At 46.6% G+C, this 25,681-nt stretch overlaps 1 protein-coding gene across 1 annotated transcript in view; it reads right to left on the bottom strand.

The window, feature by feature from the left end:
• The window catches only part of ISPD (Nucleotide-diphospho-sugar transferases superfamily protein), a 119,828-nt gene extending 94,604 nt beyond the window's left edge, over positions 1-25,224 (bottom strand). The window contains exons 1-4 of the mRNA XM_086526522.1: positions 24,898-25,224; positions 24,707-24,769; positions 9,642-9,697; positions 9,442-9,521 (exon numbers count right to left, since the gene is read on the bottom strand). Coding sequence (XP_086382648.1) covers positions 9,442-9,521; positions 9,642-9,697; positions 24,707-24,769; positions 24,898-25,143 — 445 coding nt within the window. The 5' untranslated portion in view covers positions 25,144-25,224. The remainder of the gene's footprint in view (positions 1-9,441; positions 9,522-9,641; positions 9,698-24,706; positions 24,770-24,897) is intronic.
• Positions 25,225-25,681: the final 457 nt, after the last annotated feature.

Genomic DNA, 25,681 nt, shown 5'->3' with positions numbered 1-25,681 from the left:
ATCTTACATTCTCCCTTTTTGCTACACAGCTTGCTGACCCCCCCGCCTCCCCCCCTCACACTTACACTACCATTTCTTTCACTCATGAGCTCACTCCTGTTTATATACATCACCTGCATGAGCACCTTATACACTTAGACCCCACAGCACCTCTGGACACACTCACCACACACATTACATCCATCTTACACGAGTCAGCCACTCAAAGTTTCCCACATCGCATACACACACACCCTCCACGCACTGGCACTATGCCACAAAACAGATGGTACGACGACGAATGTCGAGATCTACACAGACACCTACGTATACTGGAGATCAGAGGGGAGATTACACATCGCCAGGCTCAGTGCAAGATGCAGACACTTACCCATCGTAAAAGACGGGAGTGGGAGGAGCACCAGTATTGGGACATCTATCATTTACTCATGAGCAAGGATAGTGCTGAGGCATGGCGTCGGATCAGACCTCCCAGGCCATCCACTCCTATTCAAGACCCAGCGACATGGCACAGATATGCCAAGAGCTTATACGAGATCCCAGGACAGCCACCCATACCTACGCCATCGGCTACCCGACCCACATCATCTACTTTCTTCACCACCCACATGGTGAAGAAAGCTATATCCCACCTACAGCATGGGAGGGCTAGAGATCAGGCAGGCCTACAGGCAGAGCATCTTATATATGGCTGTGATGCATTGGCACCACTCATTGCCCACCTCTTCAACCGTGCGCTTTCAGAGGGATTCCCAGAGTCGTGGACAAAGCACACCATCGTGCCTATCCACAAATCTGGGGATGCCATGGATCCTAGCACATATCGCACTATCATGATTGGTCCTATACTGGCCAAACTATATGGCGCGGTCTTAGAGGAGGAGCTCAGTTCTCTAGCAGAGGGAGAGGGCATGAGGACACCAGGACAGGCAGGCTTCCGCCGAGCTTTCTCTACTATTGATCATATCTTCACCCTTCGTTGTCTGATCGACCAGACACGGGTGAGGAAGAGGAGATTATATTGCTGCTTCGTGGACTTCCGCAAAGCATTTGACACAGTACCTAGAGAGAGACTTTTCAGACGTCTGGCTGCGCTTGGGATTGGAGAGGAGATGGCATGGGGGACCTATGCATTGTATGAGCATGTATCTGGCAGAGTGAGATGCCCGGGTGGATTATCTCACACCCTTGTGAGCACCATTGGTATGAAACAAGGTTGCCCCCTATCACCTACACTCTTTGGTCTATACATTGACGAGATTGTAGACTTCATCTTGCACAGGGTGGAGAGGGTGTGGATATTGCAGGGACTACTGTACACATACTCTTATATGCAGATGATATTGTCCTGATGTCAGAGACGGCAGAGGGACTACAACTACATTTGCAGGCACTGGATGATTTCTGCTCAAAGAGAGGACTCACGGTGAACCTTGGCAAGACCAAGGTTCTCATATTTCATACATCGGCTCAGATTCGCCGACAGAGTAGATTTACAGTAGCTGGAGGGGATATAGAGGTGACAGGCTCATATGTATATCTGGGGGTTACATTCACCGCAGCATCAGGGACCTTCTCCATGACACAGGCAGCCAGAGATAGACTTACCAGAGGATACACATCACTAGCTCTGATGGAGAGACAGTGCCACCAGGCCCACTTCCAGGAGCCCCGGACGAAGGGGTGGCTCTTTGACACACTGGTCACACCTGCACTCATGTATGCCTCGGCCATTTGGGGACCGGAACTGGCAGACTCAGTATGGACACAGATAGAGAGGCCACAGATTATTATGATCTCCAGGATGATTCGCAGCAAGCCATCGGTTCCACACGACATTATTAGAGCTGAGCTGGCTGCACCACCGATGTTGGTAGACGCACTCTTTCAGACTGTTTGCCTTCTTCACAGATTCAAAGATATGGATCCAGATAGGATCTCTCATAGAGCCTTCATTGCATCTAGAGAGATGGCACAGGCAGGGAACACTAGCTCATGGTATGCCCAGACAAGAGTTTGGCTAGCTCAGCATGGTTTTGATATCGATAGACTACCACCACTCCAGTATGACACCCAGGCCCCGACCTATTCCCTCTCACGCTCTGAGCGGAATAGGGTCATCAGACAGGAGATATGGCATACATATATTCAGAGGACATGGCGCAGGCCCACAAACACCCTACCTCCTAAAATGCTATATTACTATGAGCATTTTCTGAGGTTCTCAGAGCAGGGATTCATTGAGATTCCATTATACATGCAGGAGTACATGCCACGCCGACTTCGGGTCAGCATTGGCCAGCTATGAGTGTCATCACATCAGCTAGAGATTGAGAGTGGCAAAGCCAGAGGCATACCACGAGAGGAGCGTACATGCCGGATCTGCCAGACGGAGGTGGAGAGTGAGGAGCATTTTGTCATGAGATGCCCAGCATATACAGAGCTGAGAGAGAGATATGGCATTGGAGACTCATTACAGCAGCATATGATAGGCCGAGAGCAGAGGAGGTTTGGCCAGTTCCTGGTTGCGGCTTTAGAGGTTCAAGAGCAGTTGTTACAGCCACGCCAGAGTCAGGATAGCAGGACACAGACTACCATCACACAGTTTTTCCGACGAGCTGGGCCAGACCCCCCCACACTACCTACACAGAGTAGAGGGCTTACCCTTCTGCAGGCAGAGTCTCAGAGGGCACGTCAGAGACCGAGGCTCCCAGGATATAGGACACATGGGTGTCACCAGAGGGAGATCTCGAGGATACTAGCTCTACACCATCAGTATCTAGAGCAGAGTCATGTACCAGCACCAGGGGATCCAGCATTCCAGAGATACCTAAGCAAGCCACCACCGATGTACCACATTCTCTACCCTACATATGTTGCTTGTTTTTAGATACCCTCCCTATCATCTCATGGTGGTATCACCTTGCAGCCCCTAGTTGAGCCTGATGATGCATGAGCACACCTCGACACGAGGACCCACACTATACATTGTACACCACATGCACCACCCTACCACACCCTTTTGCATAGTATAGGCTCATTTCAGTTTGTACCTTTTTTTTATTTTCCGATGCCTAGAGCATCAATACATATATATGATATTGTCTCATAGGTCGAGTTCGGCCTTTCGAAGACGTTAATAAAGCTCTCTCTCTCTCTCTCTCTCTCTCTCTCTCTCTCTCTCTCTCTCTCTCTCTCTCGTATGCCATCTTTTTTTTACCATATTAATACTGAAAAAATGCCATTTTATGGTTCACTCCCATGTATGCCATCTTTTTTTACTATTGAGGATGTATGCGGTGGGCTTGAAAAGTTGGCCACTCGCAAAGCGGGAGATCTTCAAGGTATCAAGCCGGAGATGATCAAATGGACGGGAGATTTTACCCATGAGTGGATGTGTGATATGTTCAACCTTGCACTTCAACATGGTATGCCTTATGATTGGAGTACTAATTGGGTTAAGCCTTTGCATAAAGGAGGGGATGTAAAGAATGTAAGCAACTACCGGACTATAATGATTGGGTCTCTTATGGCAAAGTTATTTGGGTGCATAATGGAGATGAAATTGAGTGATTGGGCTGAAGAGAATGACAAGCGTGCAAAGGGACAAGCGGGTTTTCGTCGATGCCATAGCACCATTGATCATCTTGTCACTCTTCGTGTTCTCATGGAGGAAAGTCGGTTGAAAGGCAAGCGATTGTATTGTTGTTTTGTGGACTTTAAGAAAGCCTTTGATACGATTCCACGTAACAATTTGTGGAGAAGGATGGAAGAACTCCAAGTGCCAAGTGAGTTTATGCTTGCGGTTTCTCGAATCTATGAGAAGGTGATTTGTCAATTGCGCATGGGAAGAGAAATTTCAGAAATTTTTGTAAGCACTATTGGGGTTAAACAAGGATGTCCATTGTCACCAACTCTCTTTGGTCTATGCATCGATCAATTGGAACAAATGGTACTTGACTTTATGCAAGAAGAAGGCATTGAAGAGGTCACTATTTGCAATGCGGTAATCATGCTTTTGTTGTATGCGGATGATGTAGTGCTTCTAGCACACACTTTAGAAGATGCACAAAAGCTTATGGTTGTCCTTGAGAACTTTTGCTTGCATAGTGGGCTGATTGTAAATGAATCCAAAACAAAGGTTATGCTTGTGAAAACCAACCATAAGGAGAAGCCATGCATTGTGTACAACAACGAGACACTTGAAGTTGTTGAGAGCTTTAAGTACCTTGGCCTTGAGGTTCCATCCAATCACAAGTGGCATGAATGTGCTATGCGTCGTTTGGAAGCGGGAAAGAGAGCTTATTATGCATTTGAGAACATGTGTAATGCGGGAAACATCAAGTGTTGGGTTCTCAAGAAGTATCTTTTTGATGCATTGGTGACACCGGTTCTTCTTTATGGAGTTGAAGTGTGGGGTGGGAGCATCTCAAAGTCTACTTGGAAAGAGTTTGAGAATGTCCCAAAGCGTTTTCTTACAAACTTTCTCCAAGTTAAGACACAAACACCATATATGCTCCTACTTCTTGAGTCGGGATCTCTTTCAATTGAGGTTATGGGCATGGAAAGGGTTGTGGAGTACATGATAAAGATGCGTCAAAACCCCTCACATCGACTTCCTACAATTGCATGGGAAGCAAGCAAAAAAGTTCAAAAGACGCATAAAAGCAAGATCTTGAGCACGGGATGGATGCAAGACATAAAGAAGTGGTTTGGGAGATGGGATGCATTACACTTGCTACATGATGCTTCAATTGAATCTCAAGTGAATGAAGCTTTTCTACAACGCCAATGTATTACGGCTTGGGAGAAATCCGGTGGGTCACGCTTCATACATTACACCACCTATATTGCCCCCAACTACAAAACCATGTTCTTCGCTGAGAGAGGAAACCGTACTCACACTTACATGCTTGAGCCTATTCCCTTGTCCGCGATACGCACTATCGCAGCAATTCGGCTTAGCTCCCATTTCCTTCGATGCGAGATAGGGCGTTGGGGCAATGGAGAAGAGTCAAATCGATTGTGCACATTATGCTCACTACAAGTTCGAGAGTCTGAGTACCACACACTACTAGAGTGCTCAGCTTTTGATCACATCCGAACTTGCTTCTCTCACATTTTCAGCCATAACTTAGACCTACACACTTTCCTCTCCCAGCCAAAGTGTGGGCTCTCCATTGCGACTCTCATCACTACAATTTTGGAGCATCGAGAGTCACTCATCAGCCGTACACATACTACATCACATGTAACTTTGGTCCCATAGGTCATATTTGACCTCCGAGGACGATAATAAAATCTATCTATCTATCTATCTCTCTCTCTCTCTCTCAGGATTCCATAGTATTTTATTGTGACATTTGTCATTTCATTTTTGTCATCTTGTTACTCTGACTTTGTATCAGATCCACCACATTGTAACTTTCTGGTCTCATAGGTCACTTTGGCCTTTTGAAGACGTTAATATAACATTTCATCTCTCTCTCTCTCTCTCTCTCTCTCTCTCTCTCTCTCTCTCTCTCTCTCTCTCTCTCTCTCTCTCTCTCTCTCTCTCTCTCTCTCTCTCTCTCTCTAGCCTACACATGAGTTGGATATGAAGATGGCTTTCTGTAGAGAGCATCTTCTCCAACTTACGGAGGATGGTTTTGTGATCAGACCAGGATACATGGATACTCATATATCCCACGGGATACAACGCTCTATAGGTCAGATACGCACATCCTCACATCACCTAGAGATCGAGACAGGCAGATTTAGAGTACCCGCTGAGTTCAGGATTTGTCAAGTGTGCCAGATAGAGCCCGAGACAGAGCTACATTACATATGTCATTGCCCAGTATACTATGAGATACGAGGCCGCTTTCACTATCTATTCAAAGAGGGTTTTGGACCACTTCCTAGAGTAATGAGATACCACGATCAGAGATCTCTCGGATTATACTTACTAGAGATTCGCAGACACAGAGCGGACCTCTTGAAGAGGGGCACAATGAGAGAGATCCAGCGACAGCGCGGTAGGATAAAGATTTCTTTCAGTAACATACAAAGGAGTTTGAGCAGCCTCCACAGCATAAGCACCAGAGGCATACTGCTTGATCGGGCGATAGAGTTTGGGCGATCTCGTCCCCCACGGATGAAGAGGCCCTCCCGACATCGACGTAGATTGTGACAGAGGATCCATACCATACTGCCGCGACATAGGAGCCGTCCCGACTCTCAGCTTTCACCCCACCCCTACCCACTATTTTCTTTTCAGTTCTTTGTACTTTTTGTACCCAAACCTTGTATTAGATTCACCACATGTAACCTTTTGGTCTCATAGATCATTTTGGCCTTTTGAAGACATTAAGATTACATTTCGTTTCATTTCTCTCTCTCTCTCTCTCTCTCTCTCTCTCTCTCTCTCTCTCTCTCTCTCTCTCTCTCTCTCTCTCTCTCTCTCATCAATCTCCTCCATGGTTAGTAGTCTGATCGGGCTCGACATGCACGACGCCCGGTCAGACTACTGACCATGGAGGAGATTGATGAGATCCGCCAGCGACCGATGCTGGATCTCTTGTGATCTAGCTATCCCAGCTAGCTGCTTAGTTCACACCTAGTAGTTTAGGATTCCATAGTATTTTATTGTGACATTTGTCATTTCATTTTTGTCATCTTGTTACTCTGACTTTGTATCAGATCCACCACATTGTAACTTTCTGGTCTAATAGGTCACTTGGCCTTTTGAAGACGTTAATATAACATTTCATTTCTCTTTCTCTCTCTCTCTCTCTCTCTCTCTCTCTCTCTCTCTCTCTCTCTCTCTCTCTCTCTCTCTCTCTCTCTCTCTCCGCCACAAGAGTTGGACAGGAAGATGGCTTTCTATAGAGAGCATCTTCTCCACCTCACAGGAGATGGGTTTGTGGTTTGCCCCAGCTACATGGACACACATATGTCTCATGGTTTGTGTTGTGCCATTGGTCAGATACGCACATCCTCATATCAGCTCGAGATTGAGATTGGTAGATTCAAAGGGATACCAGCAGACAACAGGATATGCCTCTTATGCCAGATAGAGCCAGAGACAGAGTTACATTACATATGTCACTGCAAAGTGTACTATGAGATATGGCCAACGGGGCCGTTTCCACTGCCTATTCAAAGAGGGTATTGTAACAAACTGCTGACGTGTCAAAGCCCTGAAGAATGGAGCCAACTTACAGATGCTGGCCGAGGGGCCTAAACCCTAAGAAGAACAAGTAACAGAAGAAGTCCTACCAACTGATGGGGACCCCGTCCAATGGAGCCCCAAGTGACATAAAGGATTAAAATAAAGCAAGACCCGCACACACGCAAAAATTGATGACGTGGCAGATTTTTTGAGAAATGTGTTGGCATGATGACGTGGCATGTTGTACGGATTTCCGCGTTTTGCGTTGGCTGATGACGTGGCAGCTATACGGATTTCCATGATTTACGCTGGCAGCTTTTCAGCTTTGCTTTTGGACCAGATGCTTTTGAGTTTGAAGGCTTTTTACTGTAAATAGCTTTTGGGGCCTAGGGCCTTTAAATATGAGGTTAGGGCTCATTCTCTGGCATGCTTCCTGGAGAAGGTACAGAACAGAGTCTAGAGTTCTGGCTTGTACTGTGTTGATGCAATATAAAGAAATACCAAAAGGGGCGCCAAGGTTTGGGGCCAATACTCTCTAGGGTGCTAAAAGTCTGTTCAGTCTGTTCTTTTCTATTGGCACGTCTTGTGACAGGCATGAGTTATGAGGACCAAGGATGTCTTGGATTATATCTACTTGAGTTACACAGACATAGAGACACTTTACTGGGGAGAGCTAGATAGAGACAATCCCAGACACAGATATACTACAAAAGAGGATTCAAGCTATACTATCTCGACACCCACGGTGCACATGAGGATGGATCCTCACCATTTCTCCCCCCTTTCTGTCATTGTTTCACTCATTGTTACATCCAGTTTACTTGGTACCTATTGTATCAGTTGTCAAATCCACAGAGTTCCAGCTTGTAGCAGTAGTATTTTTGTTCTAGTTCTTTTGTACCCAGACATGGAACCAGATTCACTGATTTGAAACAGATTGGTCTCATAGGTCATTTTGGCCTTTTGAAGAAGTTAATATAAAATTTCATCTCTCTCTCTCTCTCTCTCTCTCTCTCTCTCTCTCTCTCTCTCTCTCTCTCTCTCTCTCTCTCTCTCTCTCTCTCTCTCTCTCTCTCTCTCTCTCTCTCTCTCTCTCTCTCTCTCTCTCTCTCTCTCTCTCTCTCTCTTCATGCTACTGCTATATTGTAACATGGTGACACTTATCCCGATTTTGTACCTTTGTGGCATTATACCATTGCTCAGCTTACCAGCCACCCATAGGAGTCGGTAGCACTCCTATCTCAATTTCTAGTTTGTAGTTTTCTTTGTTTGTACCCAGACTTGGTTCTAGACTCATCATTGTAATCAATTTGGTCTCATAGGTCATTTTGGCCTTTTGTAAACGTTAATGTATCATTTCATCTCTCTCTCTCTCTCTCTCTCTCTCTCTCTCTCTCTCTCTCTCTCTCTCTCTCTCTCTCTCTCTCTCTCTCTCTCTCTCTCTCTCTGGTTAGCAAAAACGACGAAGCTCATAAAAGAAAATTTCTATTAGTGGCCCAAGATATAGGGCCAGTAAAAATTGAAACAATGCTATATAGCAACTGCCTCCGGCAGTGCCAACCAAAAAAAAAGAAAAAGAAAATTAAAAGGAAAAGGAACTAGTGAGACTCTCCATTCACACCCCCTCCTACCTAACAACATTCAAGCGGGATGAAGGTGGTCTTCACTAATCCTTCTTGACAATGGAATAGCAAGAGTATCCACCTGACACCAGGTATTTTTCACAATCAATCACCTTATTCAAGATTCCGTCTTGAAACAGGCCAGACGTGGTACTACTCGGTTGCTCTGTTTGATCCATTTAAACGAATTCACTTCCCATTTAGAATGTCTTCACTTCCCATTTAGGCCAGAATTCTCTCACCTCCATTCGCAAGGATTTCTCCTCCACAGCTTGCTGAGGTAAATCTTTGGCTCTCCCAACACCCTATGATCAACATATGAGTCGAGGAGGATCATCGAATGCCAGCCTCTCTTGTCTGCTTGGCTCCACCCATCTCAATCATTGAAATTTCCAAATAGTTTCCTCGTTCCAGCTATTTCTAATGGAGCTATGATGTTCACTAGTAGAATAATTCTTTCATTCTCCATTACTGATACCCTCCACTACTTGAGCATTGGCTTCCTGTCTACCACGGAACCTTCAGATAAAACTTGTAAGCAGACTGACATGACACATAGACCATACACCCAATGAACCAAATATTTCATGCGACTACCTGTTGTGCAAAAGCTGCACATTTTTCCATTGAGACAGAAACATACAGAGTTCAAGATTGAAAACTAACCTTCGAAGACATCTCTATAAGATGGGTCACAAACAACGACGATCTCCTTCACCTCCTCCATACTGGCGAATGTATAAAAGCTGACACACAAGCGAAAAAACCCAAAAGCGTTGATAATTATCATCTGAAGCACTTACACGTCTCCATAAAAACGTTAAGTCTTCAAAGAAAGAAAAACTGTGGCACAAAATAGCTCTTGCCTGTGAAGAGCAATAGGTTGACCAAGGAGAGGCAAATATTGTTTGGGCATATTGGCCTGCATTACATACAAAAACCCAATACATATCATAAATTCTCTGCACAAAAAGTTCCTATTTTCTGGTAAGAAGAACCACAGAAAGACAGTATTAAGAGCAATGAGGATTCTCGTGATACAAAAGTCATTTTCTCAAATATCTACAAATGACTTTGTAACATCAGAAGACTCTAGATAGAGTATAGAGAGAGTATAGACAAAACAAGTTTGAATATAACCATATTTACCATATTTACTACCTCTTAGATCACTAAAACATTTAATGTAAGTAAGAATTTTGAACGAGGGCCCTCCAAAAATAGAAAATTTTGCACACGTGATTGGGCTCCAATTTGAATCTCTTTCAATTGGCATAGTGGAGCATGCCAAGGAGATGCATTGATGGTGGGAAAAGACACGGGAGAGTGCAATGAGGAGCAAGCACGGAAGTTCTGAGTACATGGGGCGGATGAGAGCTTCGTGGTTATAATGGTGGTGGCAGATGGAGGTGTCATCTTTTTGCGAGATATCTCGCCGAATACGTGTCTCTTGTAGATTCAACAATCAACAATCATATGTGGCAGGTTGTTGAGCATAATGACATGTGGTTTCCAAGCTTGGGTGACCGTGTCTACCTATGCTGTGTACAAAAGGCAGCTAGGCAACTTGCTATTTCTTTTGTAAGTTCTGTTGGAGAAGCACTAATAAGTATCACGGAGAGACAAAAGCATGCTAGGACTCTCAGCGAGTCCCCCCTCAAAAGGATGTTTCTAGAGGCTACTTGCGACAATTAGGTTTCAAGTGTGGAGGCCCTTAAGGCTTTGGGATGCTTTGGACACAGGCATGTAATCGATTTTGCATTTGAGGAATACAGAAGGTTGTTTTGAAATTTGGGCCTATCAACTTAAGATGTATATGTTGTGAGAGTAGTTTGGGACAATTTGATAGCATTGAGGCTTTATGTAGCCTCAATTCTTTGAGAGTAGTCTGGGTCACCTTTGTCAGCACTGAGGCCTTGTGTAGCCTAATACTTGTAGAATGCGTGCTGCTTTGTATTTGGACACAACCATTACAAATTATCAATGGTGCTCATCTATTAAGTTTCTTTGGTTCTTTTTTGTTTACCTTAGAATCAAAGTTAACAAGCAATGCCGTGGGGAATTGATGATCAAGGGTCTGCATGTTGATCCATGTCAAAGTTTTTTTCAAGTGTTTGTGGTTTCAGAATAGACTACACTAATTGAGCGGTTGCATGTTCTTCTTTAACGTCGTAGTTTATGATGGTCTTGACTTCAAAGATTGCTGACAGAGATCTAAAACAGCAGCTATTCATACGCCAGCTCACCTGCTTAGCAGCAGTATACTGCCCACATCATGCAATTCAGAGGATGATTTTGATGATGTTGAGGATTCCCTTGAGGGTACATTGGTGGCACCCCGTAAGGAAAAGCAAATACTATGACTGTGCACCTACATTTTCTGCAGCCACATTGTCCTTAACATCAGTATATCAGCTCTTCAACTCATCAAAAACATCCCTGCTCACCCTCACTTGACGTGTGACAAGGTTGTAACATTCATACCCTTTCTGCACAAGGGAATACCCCATAAACTAGCTTTTGGGTCCAACTTCATTTGAAACTCATCTAGCACATGCATCTAAGCAATATAACACTTTAGAGTGTCCCAAATCAGGTTTTCTTCCAATAAATTTCTCCTTGGGTGTCATATTGTGTACAACAACAGTAGGAGTCCTGCCCGTAATGTAGAGAACGTAGCATCGTCAGGACTAGCAGCTTATCACCACCGCTTGAGCATGGGAAACCTCGATGTTCAAAAAGGCTCTAAGGCAATAGGCCTGTTTTTAGGGGAACCAGTTTGTGAACTCCGCCCTCATGTCACAGATTCAGTTTACACTTGTGCCGATGGAAGAAGCCCTTGAACATGACTCTTGGACGCATACCATGCATTTGGAGTTAGACGCGATCGAACGGAACGGCACTTGGATGTAGGTTCCTCGGTCTACAAAACTGCAAGTCATCAAGACCAGATAGATGTTCAAGACGACACAGAAGACTGATGGTCCCATCATAGTTACCCGGAACAGGAACAGGAGGGTCCGGAACAGGACGGGAATGGGGAGGAGGAGGGGGGCCCGGAACGGGAACGGGGCCGAACGGTCGATTAAAGTAAGGTTTGAATTATCTCAATTCAGCTTAGTCTCAAATAAACTCCTAAACAACACCAAAACTGCCCCCTAACCTTTCCTCAAACTGCACCAAATATGTTCCCCAAGCCCCAAATCTGCCCCCAAAAGATCACTTTTTTGCCCCCAAATGTCTAATTTTGCTCGTTCCACCCCGCGTTTCGCCGTTCCTCCTCATGTTCCGCCTCGTTCTCCCCGTTCCGGAACACCGTTTTGGTTACACATCATTCCGGAACGGCGTTCCCCACTCCATTTCGGGAACGGGACTCGTCCGGAACGCCGTTTCGGAACGTTTGGGCTGTGTTCCCCCCGTTCCCTATTACATTGGGTCCCATTGAGAAGCACAAGGCGAGACTTGTTGCTAAGGGCTTTGATCAAGACCCCTGGCATGGACTCCAATGAGACTTTTGCTCCTACTGCCCTAACGACTACTATTCCGATCGTGATCTCATTAGCTGCACATCACCACCGGCCTATCTATCAATGAACATGAGTGCATTCCTCAACGGCACTCTCACTACAGAGGCTTATGTGGACCAACTGTCAACCTAAAGAGTTGCATGCAAGGAAGATCATGCATATCCACTACACAAGCTGCTGTGCAGTCTCAAGCACACCCCTAGAGCTTGGCACAACAGATTGCACTTTGGAAGGTTGGTGTGACTCGGACAGCGGGTTGGTAACCAAGATTCTCGCTGCTCTACTAGAAGAGTAGTTTTTACTCTCCGCCCGGGACCAATTTCTTGGTGCAGCAAGCGACAACCGACCATGGCGCTGTCATAGACAGAAGCGGATACCGAGCAGCTTGTTTCGTTACTTGTGAAGGCATACGACTTCGAAAATTACTTGGGAGTTGAGATTTCCTCGGATTTCTCCCACACTTCTTTTGTGCGACAACCAGAGTTGCATTGCGGTACCCAAGAACGCAATGTTTCATGCTCGGGCCAAGCATATCAAGGTTTGGTACCACTATGTTCAAGAGCAAGTTTTGACTGGAGATCTTTCCATAGCGTTTTGTCCTATAGCAGACACTGTAGAAGACATCTTCACGAAGGCTATTCCTCAGTGGACTTTTTCACCACACCTTCAGCTTCTATGTGTTGTTTCAGTAGCAGGTGTTGAAAGCGGGTGTTAGAATTTCTTCCCGTGTTGCTTCATCGCTTATGTGTGGGTCGTGTATCCGAGGTGCTTTGGTGTGAGTGTGTGGGTGCTCTCTCTGGGAATGTAGTGCATGTCAGTGATCTCGAAGCATCTGTGGGTGTTGTGCATGCCAAAGATTGGGCAAGAATCTATGTGTTGATCAATTTTTCTATTGCATCATATTCGCATGTCTATGTGAATACGATGCTCTGAAGGGTTGAAGGCTTGATATCATGATATGCTTTGCAATTGGGTGTGTGCAGTCTAGGTAGTCCGAGTCTGAGTATATGCTTCAAGTGTTAGCAGATTGGGATAGGGGTCTTTTGAAAACCCTAGGCTATAGAGAGGCAGTAGTGTGTGTTGGGTGTGTTCCCATTTCCCCCTTTCATCTTGTGGTGCCCCCACTAAGGAGCACACTCATTTCTTAAAGGATGGCCAGGTTCAATAACATGGTGCCAGATTGCAAGTTAGTGTTCTCAGGTGATCACGATGATAAAGATTGGATGTCGATGTGGAGCTTTGGATTTGTCGATGTGGATGGTGATCGACGAAGCCAAGTTGAGGGTTGTACCACTGGAGAGGAGGAATGGGGAAACACACCCAACACACAACACAAGGCCTCTCTATAGCTCAGGGCATTCACAGCACCCCTGTCCTCTCAAAAAACACCTTCAAAACTTCACACTCTCACTGGCAAACCACCGTCTGCAATGTACCAACACGTTCGCCACGAGCAAATCACCACTTGGCCACACACCACACACAAAGATCAGCTACCCACACACATTTCACTGCTCATTTCAAACCACACGCCGCCGCTGCCGCACACAACACCTCTCTCTCACTTCCATTCCGTGCACAAAATGGTCCGGGGGCACACGTCGGCACGACAACACAAAAGCAGAAGAAGTAGAGAAGGGGGCATGGGGAAATGACACTCGAGAAATGGCTATGGAAGCTCGATTACACTCAAAAAACACACCATACATGGCTCATTTAAAACAAACGGCGCACCCACTTGGTCACAGAGCAAGAACACTCTCAAACTCGGGCTCTACAGACACACACCTCTGCACAAAGAATCCCACCAAAAAACATGCTCATTCACTTGGCTCTCTGCAGGCTCAAACCGCACAAGGGCCGGGTAAAAAAGCCGATCAAAGCTCAATCCCAATAAATACCCCCCCCCCCCCGGCCCCGTTTCTCCCTGTGCCCCCCGCATGCGGGATTATCAGGTGCCACGTGGCAGTTCTGTAGCGCTTGCCGGCTGTGGGCTTCAGGCGTGCTTTCTACTGATTCCTCATCTGATTTATATACTCTTTTCTTCGTCGATCTCGTGGTTCGTGGAGAAGGTTGAGCTAATACTATCCATGTATTGTGATCTGGGGTTGGCGGCAAGTTATCTGCCATTCCAATAGCATGGTATGCGATTTGTGTTAGAACTTTTTGGAGTTCCAAGATATGTGGTCTTACCTTCCTTTTTTGTTCTCTTGAGTGTTGTAAGCACGTATTGAGCATGATCTATTACCTGCCTTGTCGTTGACTTCAACACTTGCGTGAAAGTAGTTGCGACTGCATGATTCGGATTTGTGTATCGTGGCAGTTTCTTTGAAAGGAAGTGGAAATGTTGGTGGTAAAGACGAGTTGGATCCTCCACTTGCCTTAGAATGAGATCAGAGAAGGTGGTGGCAACGGTATCCTTGGTAAAAGTTCCTGCTGTTTTGCTGTTTTCCTATCCTTGGCCCCTTGGGGTGGTCAAAGCCACATAAAAAAACTCCTTATTAAACCCCACTATTCCCCCCTAACTTGCAGGCCTTGCCCTTCTCTGCTCCCAAGTCACATCCACACCCTGTAGAGCCACCATCAAAGTTCGTGCTGTGAATTCAATCCCCTTGATCTTGCCACAATTCGGCTTCCCTGAACCCACCAATTGAGGCCGCAAAAACGGGTAAAATTCATTTGGCACCTTCTCACTGCCAACTGCACCAAACTTTGATATGGTATACCTTTTCCACTGTGACTCTGATTGACGATCCGCGATTGCTATCCACTCCATATAATGCACACTACCTTCTCGAACCGCAGAGAGGCCAGGAAAACACCGGATGGCACGTATACCGATGCGATCAATCTACCACGTAATTAGCCCCCCCTGATATCTTCAATTGGCCATATCTTGCCCGTTCAAGCTCCAATTGAGGATCCAAAAAGATCGGCATGCTCCCCAACTTGAGCACTACAACGCTATCTGCTAATATCAGCTTTGACCATCCGTTTGCACCTGCCCTATCCATTGAGGATCTGCAAAGCCTTCCATCTTTGGACTTCAATATTTTTCACACTGTAGCTCCATTCGGGGAGCTGTCTGGAATCCCGGGAAGGGGGACACCGCCCTTTGCTTGATCTCTCTCAACTGCTTTTTCCTTTGAACTTGAGGAGGGTGCACTAGCGACATCGCAGGTGCCCGTAGGCATTTTTCATTTTTTTTATCTTATTTTCTCTCTCCTCTCTTCTCTCTACCTCCTTGAACTCCCCTTTGGAACTGCCCCTTTTGACCGGCTTTGGAATTCACTTTGGAGTTTTTGTTTACTCTCTTGCTCACCTCGAGCCTCCTTCTCTTTTGCTCATAACTTCTCCCTCCCCGAGCACTAGCGACATCGCTAGTGGGGGGGGGTTCCCTTGCTCTACTCTCAAAAAATTGGGGCCCAATGAACCGCGAGACAGCCCCCTTATGGGACGCCACATCATCACTTACCCGGCACCGCCATCCGGCTACCTCCACCCGCCAGCGCCACCAAAACTGCCCACTAGTGCCGCTTCCGCAACGCCAGCACCATAGTCATGGCTTCCAAAGCTCTCTCCCTCTCTCTCTTAACTCATGCCTTACAATGGGTCACGAGCCCGAATAAATACCCCCCGTTTCTCCCTTGTGTCCCTGCATGCGGGATTATCAGGTGCCACGCGGCAACTTTGCAACGGTGGTCAAAGCCACTTAAAATAACTCCTTATTAAACCCCTCTTTTCCCCCCTAACTTGCAAGCCTCGCCATTCTCTGCTCCCAAGTCAGATCCACACCCTGTAAAGTCACCGTCAAAGTTCGTGTTGTCGAATTCAATACCCCTTGATCTTGCCGCACTTCGACTGCCCCGAGCCCACCAATCGAGGCTGCAAAAACAGGTAAAATTCATCTGGCACCTTCTCACCACCACCTGCACCAAACTTTGATCTGGCATACCTTCTCATTGACGATCCGTTGATTCTTGTCAACTCCATATAATGCACACTACCTTCTCGAACCTCGGCGAGGCCAAGAAAACACCAAATGGCACGTCTACCGATGCGGTCAATTTGCCACATAACTAGCCCCCCTAAAATCTTCAACTGGCCATATCTTGCCCGTTCGAGCTTCAATTGAGGATTCTAAAAGACCGGCATGCTCCCCAACTTGAGCACTACAACGCTATCCACTGACATCAACTCTGACCATCCATCTGCACTTGCCCTATCCGTCAAGGATCCGCAAAGCCTTCCATCTTTGGACTTAGATATCTTTCACATTGTACCTCCATTTGAAGAGCTATCTGGACCGGTTCATAAAGCACCTCGAACACCACATTCCTAGGCAAAATCCCGCACGTCAATCACCTTTCCCTGCTATCCCAATTGGCCCATTTTGGAGCCTCCTTGGTCTAAAACACCACATCAGACATACATTTCCGCTATCACCTGCCTACCCAGGACCTTCACACTTGCTTTAGCACTTTGCCATGCACCTGTATACACCCATAGCATTGCATCACACACTTCACAGCACCGACCAACTTTGGCTACACCATCATTGTCCAACCCTCTTGTTGGACATTTATGCTCAACCACACACATGCTTATTGAACTCGAAAATTGCACCACCAAACAAACCCTCTGTACACCCACAAAACATGCTACCATATGTACAAAAACTAGCTCCTTCTACTCGCCGCCTTTGCTCAAGCAGGTTGCCCAACCCCCTGCTTCACAGCTTGGTTACCACCTTGATCAAACACCCGGCTTTGATCACCTCAATCCACCTGCAGCACCTTCCTGTAATGATGCACCCTTGTCCATAGCAAATCATGCACCCAAACTACCCATAGCATACCTTCACTACCTCGAGCACCCATCAGCATACTGCCCACTGCCAACCAAGCATCACCAAGCATGTTAGATTTTTGTTATCACCAGATGCTTCGCACCCTGTCTACAGGCTCCTCACTTTCATGTACTGGCCGTTGGTTGTGGGTTGGCCAACCATACACCTGTTGCACAGGGATCTCAGGCACAATTAGGGTTGTTTCAGCACATTGCCCACTTAGATCTGTTTTGGTCAATAGGGTGATTTATAAGGCATTTGCTCGACCTACCCCTATTCTCCTATATATAGGAGCAGGGGCGCCCTCTTTTCCATTGTCTCATCATTGTACATGATTCGCCATCTGGAGTATATTGGCTTGCCAACCTTTCTCTCTCTCTCTCTCTCTCTCTCTCTCTCTCTCTCTCTCTCTCTCTCTCTCTCTCTCTCTCTCTCTCTCTCTCTCTCTCTCTCTTTGTGTCTCATGGTGTTCCATTGTCTCCATCCTCTCCCCTTCCACTGCACACTCTGACATGGTATCAAGGCACCAGGATGTAGATATGCCATCACCATCAGCAAGGAGACCATTGAGGGGAGTTCCATCGCGAAGAAACCCTCGGCTGCAACCTACGTTTTTTTACCCTAGAGTTTTAGACAGCTTGTGTAACAAACTGCTGACGTGGCAAAACCCTAAAGAATGGAGCCAACTTACATATGCCGGCCGAGGGGCCTAAACCCTAAGAAGAAGAAGTAGCAGAAGAAGAAGAAGTCCTATTAGCTTATAGAGACCCCGTCCGATGGGGCCCCAAGTGACATAAAGGATTAAAATAAAGCGGGATCCGGACACACGCCAAAACTGATAACGTAGCAGTTTTTTTCGAAAGTTGCGTTGACATGAGGATGTGGTAGGCTGTACGGATTTCCGTAAATTGCGCTGGCAGCTTTTGGCATTGCTTTTTGGACTAGAAGCTTTTGATTTTTGAAGGCTTTTCACTGTAACTGCTTTTCAGGCCAAGGGCCTTTAAATATGAGGCTAGGGCTCATTCTCTGGCATGCTTCTTGGCGAAGGTGCAGAGTCTGGAGTACCGGCTTGTACTGTGTTGATGCAATATAAAGAAATACCCAAAGGGGCGCCAAGGTTTGGGGCCAATACTCTCTGGGGTGGAATTCCGCCACTCCGTGTCGCGTGTCGTCTCTCTCGTTCAGTTAAGTTGTTATTGAAGTGTTAAAAGTCTGTTCAGTTTGTTCTTTTCTATTGGCACGTGGTGCCCGCCTTGTGACAGCTTGCTGGCGTTTTCAGCTTTTGCATTTCTCCTCCCTCCAGCGCCTCCTCTCCTACACCCATCTGCTGACGTTTTTGCTTATGCCTCAGCATGTTTTGCTTGCCAGCGTTTCTTGCAAGCAGAGGGTTCCCCTACACCAGTGCCTCCTCCTCCACCCTCTACTCTGCTAGCGTTTTTTTCTTGCCTTGCGTTTTTGGCTGGCATGGCGTTTTTGCAGCAGAGGGGTCCTCATTTATGCCTAGCGTTTTTGGGCTTGCTGCCTAGCGTTTTGCAGAAGGGAGGCACATCACACCAGCGTTTTTCAGATTTGGTACATGCTCAATTTTTTGACCTTCTTCTTCCTAGCCAGAGTTCTGTCTCTTTTGCCACTTGAAGATCATCCATTGCTGCACGCTAACGCTCTCCCCCCACCCCACTGCTGCGTTTTCCGGCATGGACAGCACTTTCTCCTTCGCCTCGTCAGGGTTCCTTTCAGTTACCCGTCCTAATTCACAGGTCTTTACCCCCTACCCGCGTCGGTGTGGCGCTTACACGGCGTGTTTTCAGATTGCATTTCAGCTTTGTTCCTCCTTCGACACTAAGACTTGGACTCAGATATAGGTTCTGGCACAACGGACGGATCTCCCTCGACATTGTAGATCTTCCCTCCTCGAGGTTCTCTTGCCCTCGGGAAGATGTAGGGGATTGGATTGGTACAGGTACTTATGTGGATGTGGCTTGTGTTTTCCACTGCTACATCTCCCTCAGTAACCCTCCCTCCCTCTCCCTCGACTGTTGTCTTCTACGTGCCTCTTGGCACATCAGGTCTTTCTTTTGGACATGTTCCTTCAGATGTGAGTATCCTTTGGCATCTAGATGCCAGCATGGTTTCTTCCGGCACACTACTCCATGGTGGCTCTTTTGCCTTGCCTCTCCTTGGTAGAGCTTCTTCCTTGCTTATGCTTGGTCCTGTGGCTCCTCCACTTGCAGTTTGGATGTACCCATACACTACTTACACGGTGAAGACCTCCTGGATGATCCTTGCTCTGCTGGTCTCCTCGGAGGTTATGACTTCTACATCACCGGTCATTCTTCCCGATGCATCCTCCTAGCCGTCCTTTACCTCAACGCATTCCATTACCTTCCCAAGGGGGGAGTTCTCCTATGTCGCGTGTCTTCACGACTTGCACTTGCAGACTCTCTTGGATATTTTGTCCAGACCCGGTGGTGAATGTGCTCCCACAGGTTGACTTTGCCCAAGATCTCTTCTCTCTTTTCTCCGATATTGTGTGTGTACCATGGAACGACAGATCATATTGCAGCTTATATATACCCTTGAGACGACTCTTCTACCGGATGATTGCAGATATTGCCGCCTCTACTCAGGGACAGCCTCTCCCTTGGATTGCTTCTCATGTCATCTTGTCTACTATGGTGGACAGAAACTCAGTACACTGAACTTTGTGTTGATGTATGCTCATGTGTGTGTGTGTGGTGTGTGTCGTGTTTGGGAGCATATGTTAGTACCTAGTTCTACACCCACTATTGGGCACTGACGACGTTAGTGGGGATGTCGTGGTATTTAGTCAATACTATGCGTGATGGAGCTGATGGTTATATTGTCTTGTGGGTGACTACCATGGGTCTGTACCTTGCACTTTCCTTTTAAGGGTGAATCTGGGCTTATCCTGGATTCATCTAGGTATACTATGGTGGACGGTGCCTTCCCTACTGAGCCTCTTCTTCCATCCTGCTCTTCCCCCCTCTTCTGCTCAAGCTTCTTTGACTTGGACCTGCTACCGGTTTCCCACCTTGGCAGCTTCCTCTCCTCGTGGTCAGAGTGTTCCTCTTCAGTGCGGGTCCCCACATTTTCCATGTCTTGTTTCATGCTGCTACACTGGGTTTTCTCCATCTTAGTGGTGATCATCACCCATGGGCTATTGAACGCTCATCTTAGGTCACTTCCTTATATATATACTCTTCAGCGACCTCTTTCGTAGCTTGCCAGGTCATCAGCTTCCTTGTGTGACTTGATCAGATTTGCCTTACCTTTGGTCATCATCACATTGGTGCTATACAGATTGTCGTGTTGTTTGGCTGGCGGCATCATTATCCTCTTCTTCGAGATTCACATCTTCTCCATATTTACTAGGCGTGTTGCATTTCTTCCTCGACAGCTTCTATGCATCTATTGTTGGGAGGGGGTGTTAGATTTTTGTCATCGCCAGATGCTTCGCACCTTGTCTACAGGCTCGTCGCCCTTGGTTGTGGGTTGGCCACCCATACACTTGTTGCACAGGGATCTCAGGCACATTCAGGGCTGTTTCAGCACATTGCCCACTGTTTTGGTCACTTACATTTCCCCATTTGTATTGGAGGGTCATTTATTAGGTAGGGTGATTTATTAGGCATTTGCCCGACCTACCCCTATTCTCCTATATATAGGAGCAGGGGTGCCCTCTTTTCCATTGTCTCATCATTGTACATGATTTGCCATCTGGAGTATATTGGCTTGCCAGCCTTTCGCCCTCCCTCTCTCTCTCTCTCTCTCTCTCTCTCTCTCTCTCTCTCTCTCTCTCTCTCTCTCTCTCTCTCTCTCTCTCTCTCTCTCTCTCCTCATGCCTTGCAATGAGTCACGAGCCCAAATAAACACCCCCCATTTCTCCCTTGTGCCCCCGCATGCGGGATTATCAGGTGCCACGTGGCAGCTCTGTAACGCTCACCCCTTGGGGTGGTCAAAGCCACTTCAAAAAACCTCTTATCAAACCCCACTTTCCCCCCCTAACTTGCAGGCCTCGCCATTCTCTGCTTTCAAGTCGATGCTCCAACACTTGTGCTAAGAACCTTGAGAACCTTGGTCCCCTCGTCCAGACCCCTAAAGCGCTTTAGCTTTTCAAGCACATTGAAGGCATCCACTGCAACAAGGACCAGTTTTGCAAAGCGTTGCAATCGGCGTTTCAAAACACCGTCGCAAGGAGGCAGCGTTGTCGTTTGCAGGTCTTTCGGGAGCATTTTAAAACGCTACGCGCTAAGCTGGAAGAAGGGTGACAATTTGCCGTCGGAAGCAGCGTTCTAAAACGGTGTCTGTAGTGGGGGAGTTCGATGCCGTCAGTAGCTTGCCTAGCAGTGTTTTGAAACGCTAATGCTAGGGCTACGAGGGACAGGAAAAGCAAAAAGAGAAGGGGGGAGGACCTGAACGGCGACGAAATTCCAACGTTTTAAAACGCGAACTGCAGAGAGAGAGAGAGAGAGAGAGAGAGAGAGAGAGAGAGAGAGAGAGAGAGAGAGAGAGAGAGAGAGAGAGAGATAGAGAGAATATCAGTTAAGGACTGAGGGTCCAGTGATGGGTGAACAAAAGAGAAAATGGGATGGGATGAACAAAACTTAAAATCTAAGGGGGGATAGGTGAGAGGGGAGCCATTTTAGGAGTTCGAAACTCCTGAATAATGGCTTTACCTCCTCGATAGACTGCCCATTTCCCTGCCGTACGCGCTGCTCGCACCTTTTGTAGTTCTGTCTTCTTCTGCTTGAGTTGGCCGGGGGTAAGATCTTCTGCGAACCAGATTTTAGTGCCCTTGAGAAGCCTTGATTGTTCAAGGAGTTTAATTCGGTCCTCTTTGGTCTTGAAAGTGAGGATCGCATGATTGGTGCGATGCTCGTGTGTGATGGAGTCGATTGTTGGTGTATTCCACTCTATCATGTGGGTTGTTGTCTGGATGTGGGCAATCGCTTCATGGAACTTGAGCTCTCCCTCCCCTTTCCAGTCACTTGGCAGCCCACCAATGCGAACATTGAGGGCGATCTCCTCTTGCCGTTGTCGCTCGCGTAGCGTGGACGCCACACGGTCGTCCACCTTATGAATGATGGCTTCTTACACTTGATTTTTGACTGCTTGTGTTAGGGTAGTCTCCACTTCTTCTTTTGTTTTGGTGAACTTGGTTTGCATCTGTTCCGATTCCTCCATCTGGTGGTTCTCCACTGCAGCTAGCCGGGTCTCGATGGCGATGAGCTTTTGTTTCAGCTCGTCGTTCTGCTTGCGGAGTCTTTCAACTTCGCTTTGAAGATGACTGACGTTGTCCGTTTTGGGGGGTGTCGCCACAACCCCAGCAAAGGTGAGTTTGTTTCGGGTTGAGGCGCGTGTGGCCATGGTTTTACTCGAGGGGTAAAAAACTTGAGTTTACTGTGATTTAAATCGGCAGAGCTTAGAGTGGGCTCGAGGTTACTGTGATTAAGTAGGCAGAGCTTCGGCTTGAGGTTACTATGAAACAGAGCGAGTTGGCTTGATGTCAGAGCTTGAGGTCGACAGCAGAATCGGCTTGAGGTCGATAGGCCGAAACAGAGTCGGCTTGAGGTCGCAGTAGGCCGACACAGCTTGAGGCCGAAACAGAGATTGGCTTGAGCCCGAAATGGATGTCGACTTGAGGTCGGCTTTGTACAGAGTCGGCTTTGAGGTCGGCTGGTACAGAGTCGTGGGCTTTGAGGTCAATTGGTGCAGAGTCGTCAGAGCTGAGTTGACAGAGAGCTGAGAGAGAGAGAGAGAGAGAGAGAGAGAGAGAGAGAGAGAGATGGTGGCGCCACCGACACAACGTGAGGGCTCTACGGGTTTTCTTCTCCGGGCTGCCTTTCTCGCCCAAGGTCAAGGAGCACACAGCTCTGATACCATGTCAAAGTCGACGATGCGGAAGCGTAGAGACCAAGGGGAGTGAGCACGAGAGAGAGAGTCTCCTGAATCAATCAACCTTGGCAATGAATAACTGAATGTGTATACAATGGAGGCAAGGGGTTGCTTATATAGCAATCCCAACATGTTGCCCTACCCAAGACTTTGACAAATAAGTAAAATAAATACATAAAAGCTAAACTAAATAATGGGATCACATCGGGCAGTTCACTTGAGATGTCAAAACTCTAACACAACCATCCACATAAAGTACATTACATGACACACTACAAATATGCCGCAAAAAAATCAAGAGAAATGTATGAGATAGCCCACCCGTAAATGCATGTGGGCAACATATGTCTACCAATGCCCAGTGCATACTTGTAGAAAGTGACTTGGGAGTCTGGATTATGGAGAGAAGGCCATGACCAATCGCCTTGATCCAAGACAATGGGCCTTGGGGTGGCCCATGTCATCCCTAAAATATTACAAGACTTATTCAGATGTCTGATTGAACTTCAAAAGACAGACAACAGAACTCTCAATGCGTTTAAAATACACATCCTCATGAAAGACAGAAAAACGATGAGTGTCATCAGTATACTGAGGTCAAACATCTCTTGTTTCGCTTCCCAATGGAAGTTGCATTGTTGCAGGCCAATAATGTAAGGTATCTGAGCCCTCACAATTATCAATCGATTGCCTCAGCCAAAATTAGACATAAATAAAGAACCAAAGGACAGCCCTTCCAACAGATCTACTAAACTGAAAACCCCATCCAAACTCTATCAACGGCGTCTGTTCAGGGAAAAAACCTGTATAGGGCTGCAATACGTGCAATCCAAATCATCAGGAAGCACATCCATTGTAGAATAATCTCCAAATTAGTCCCGATCTACTCTATCATAAACATTCTGACTAAAGAAGAAAAGCAAGAAAATACCTAGATTAACTATGCCATTCAACAGCCCCTCGAATGAAAAAATGTTAACCAGGATGCACAAAAGAAAAAAGAAAAAAGATGTATGAATGATAGTTTGTCAATTTGTGTGAGCTCAGCAATGAGCTAGTTTACTTAAAAACAATAGCTTATCCCAAAAAAAAAATGAATGTCAGGGTGGATGCCCTGCAAAACCCTACAGTATATACAGTTTTCTGATAATTAGGCTTAGTAACTACAGTCGTCAAGAATATAAACAATTCTAGCCGGTTGCTGCATTGATCACATGAGTAGATTGGTGGACGTTGAATGATGTTGCTTTGATCCCACAATAATTGTTTACAAAACTATGTTTCCAGACCTTGAGTTGTATTGTGTTTGCATTGGCTACAAAAGGTGTTTACATATAGGAATATCCAGATCGTCTGCAATCGAGAAGCAGCTGCAAATCCACTAGCTGACACTAACTAAGGTAGCCAGCTAACTATTATCAGGAACTCAGCCAACATTGGCCGGAGCTTAGCTATGGTTGTTTCTACAACAATTGGGTCACAGGTCCCCAAAACATAGAACAAAAAAGATAAATGGAGCCAAACTTTGGAAAATTTTGTGCCTTTAAGCAAGCCTAGTGCCGAGCAGGATTGCAAATTGACACTATTGGTAGAGCATATCATTGACTATAAGGAAAAAGAGAGGAAGAAATCGACTCACCCCCATTCTCTTGCCAGTCCCACCAGCCAGAAGGATCACCGATACGCTGCGAGGTAGAGCATCCTGCACATGGAATAAAATCCGGCCTGTATATCAATAACAACTTATGATCCTTCTTGAGCAGCATGTGTGATTGCGCGCGTGGACAAAACTTGCACACAGCTTGAATTTGAACATTACACACTGCGTACTCTGGGTCCATCAGCTTTCAAGCTGGTGGGTTCCGCAGGAATGGAGGCATGAACGATGGTGTAGGGGGTATTGCGCAAAGAGAGAGGCCCAGTAAGAAGGGAATGAGGGTGAACGATATGAGTGCCTTTGAAGGAGAAGCTCGAAGAGAGTGATGGCGAAGAGCAACGGAAATGAGCAGAGGTTGGCCTTGAGAATGCAGAAACTCTTTGCAATGCAAGCGACGAGGAAAAGCACAAACACTCCATGGCAAGCACAGAGTGAGAGAGAAACCGGATGCAAAGGCCCCCTCAGTTCTGGCTTCTCATTACTCAAAAAAGTCCAAGCTCGTCGCCTCTAGGACACCCGAATTCTACCTTCAGTTAATTAGTTAGTCCAAAACTTAAAATTATATTGACAAATCAAAATGGGTACCTACTATTGGTAAATCTGGGCCCCCGGCCGGGGGGGGGGGGGGGGGGGGGGGGGGGGCAAATCATGTAGAATGCCTTAATAAGCAGAATCTCCCAAAATACCATGGCGAGGCAGCCTGGAAATACCGCGACAAGCACCCAGATGGCGCAAGCAGCAGAGGAAAGCTGCAACAAGCAATCCTGTTGTTGAGAGGGAGCTCCAAGGAGAAGCGAGGGGAGATCGCGGTTGTCTCTTGTGTTCCGTGCAAGCAGGAAGTGAATGTTTATATTTTTTTGTTGAATGAATTACTTTGCGTAGTAGCTTCGCCCGGATGCCATCGTGGTTACGATAGCAGACGCGTATGTTCCAACCGCGATGGATGTGGACTCGAAT

This window comes from Adiantum capillus-veneris, chromosome 13, assembly GCF_014529385.1.
Source record: "Adiantum capillus-veneris isolate H3 chromosome 13, ASM1452938v2, whole genome shotgun sequence".
In the NCBI taxonomy this organism is placed as follows: Eukaryota; Viridiplantae; Streptophyta; class Polypodiopsida; order Polypodiales; family Pteridaceae; genus Adiantum; species Adiantum capillus-veneris.
This window is presented reverse-complemented; position numbering and strand designations above follow the sequence as displayed.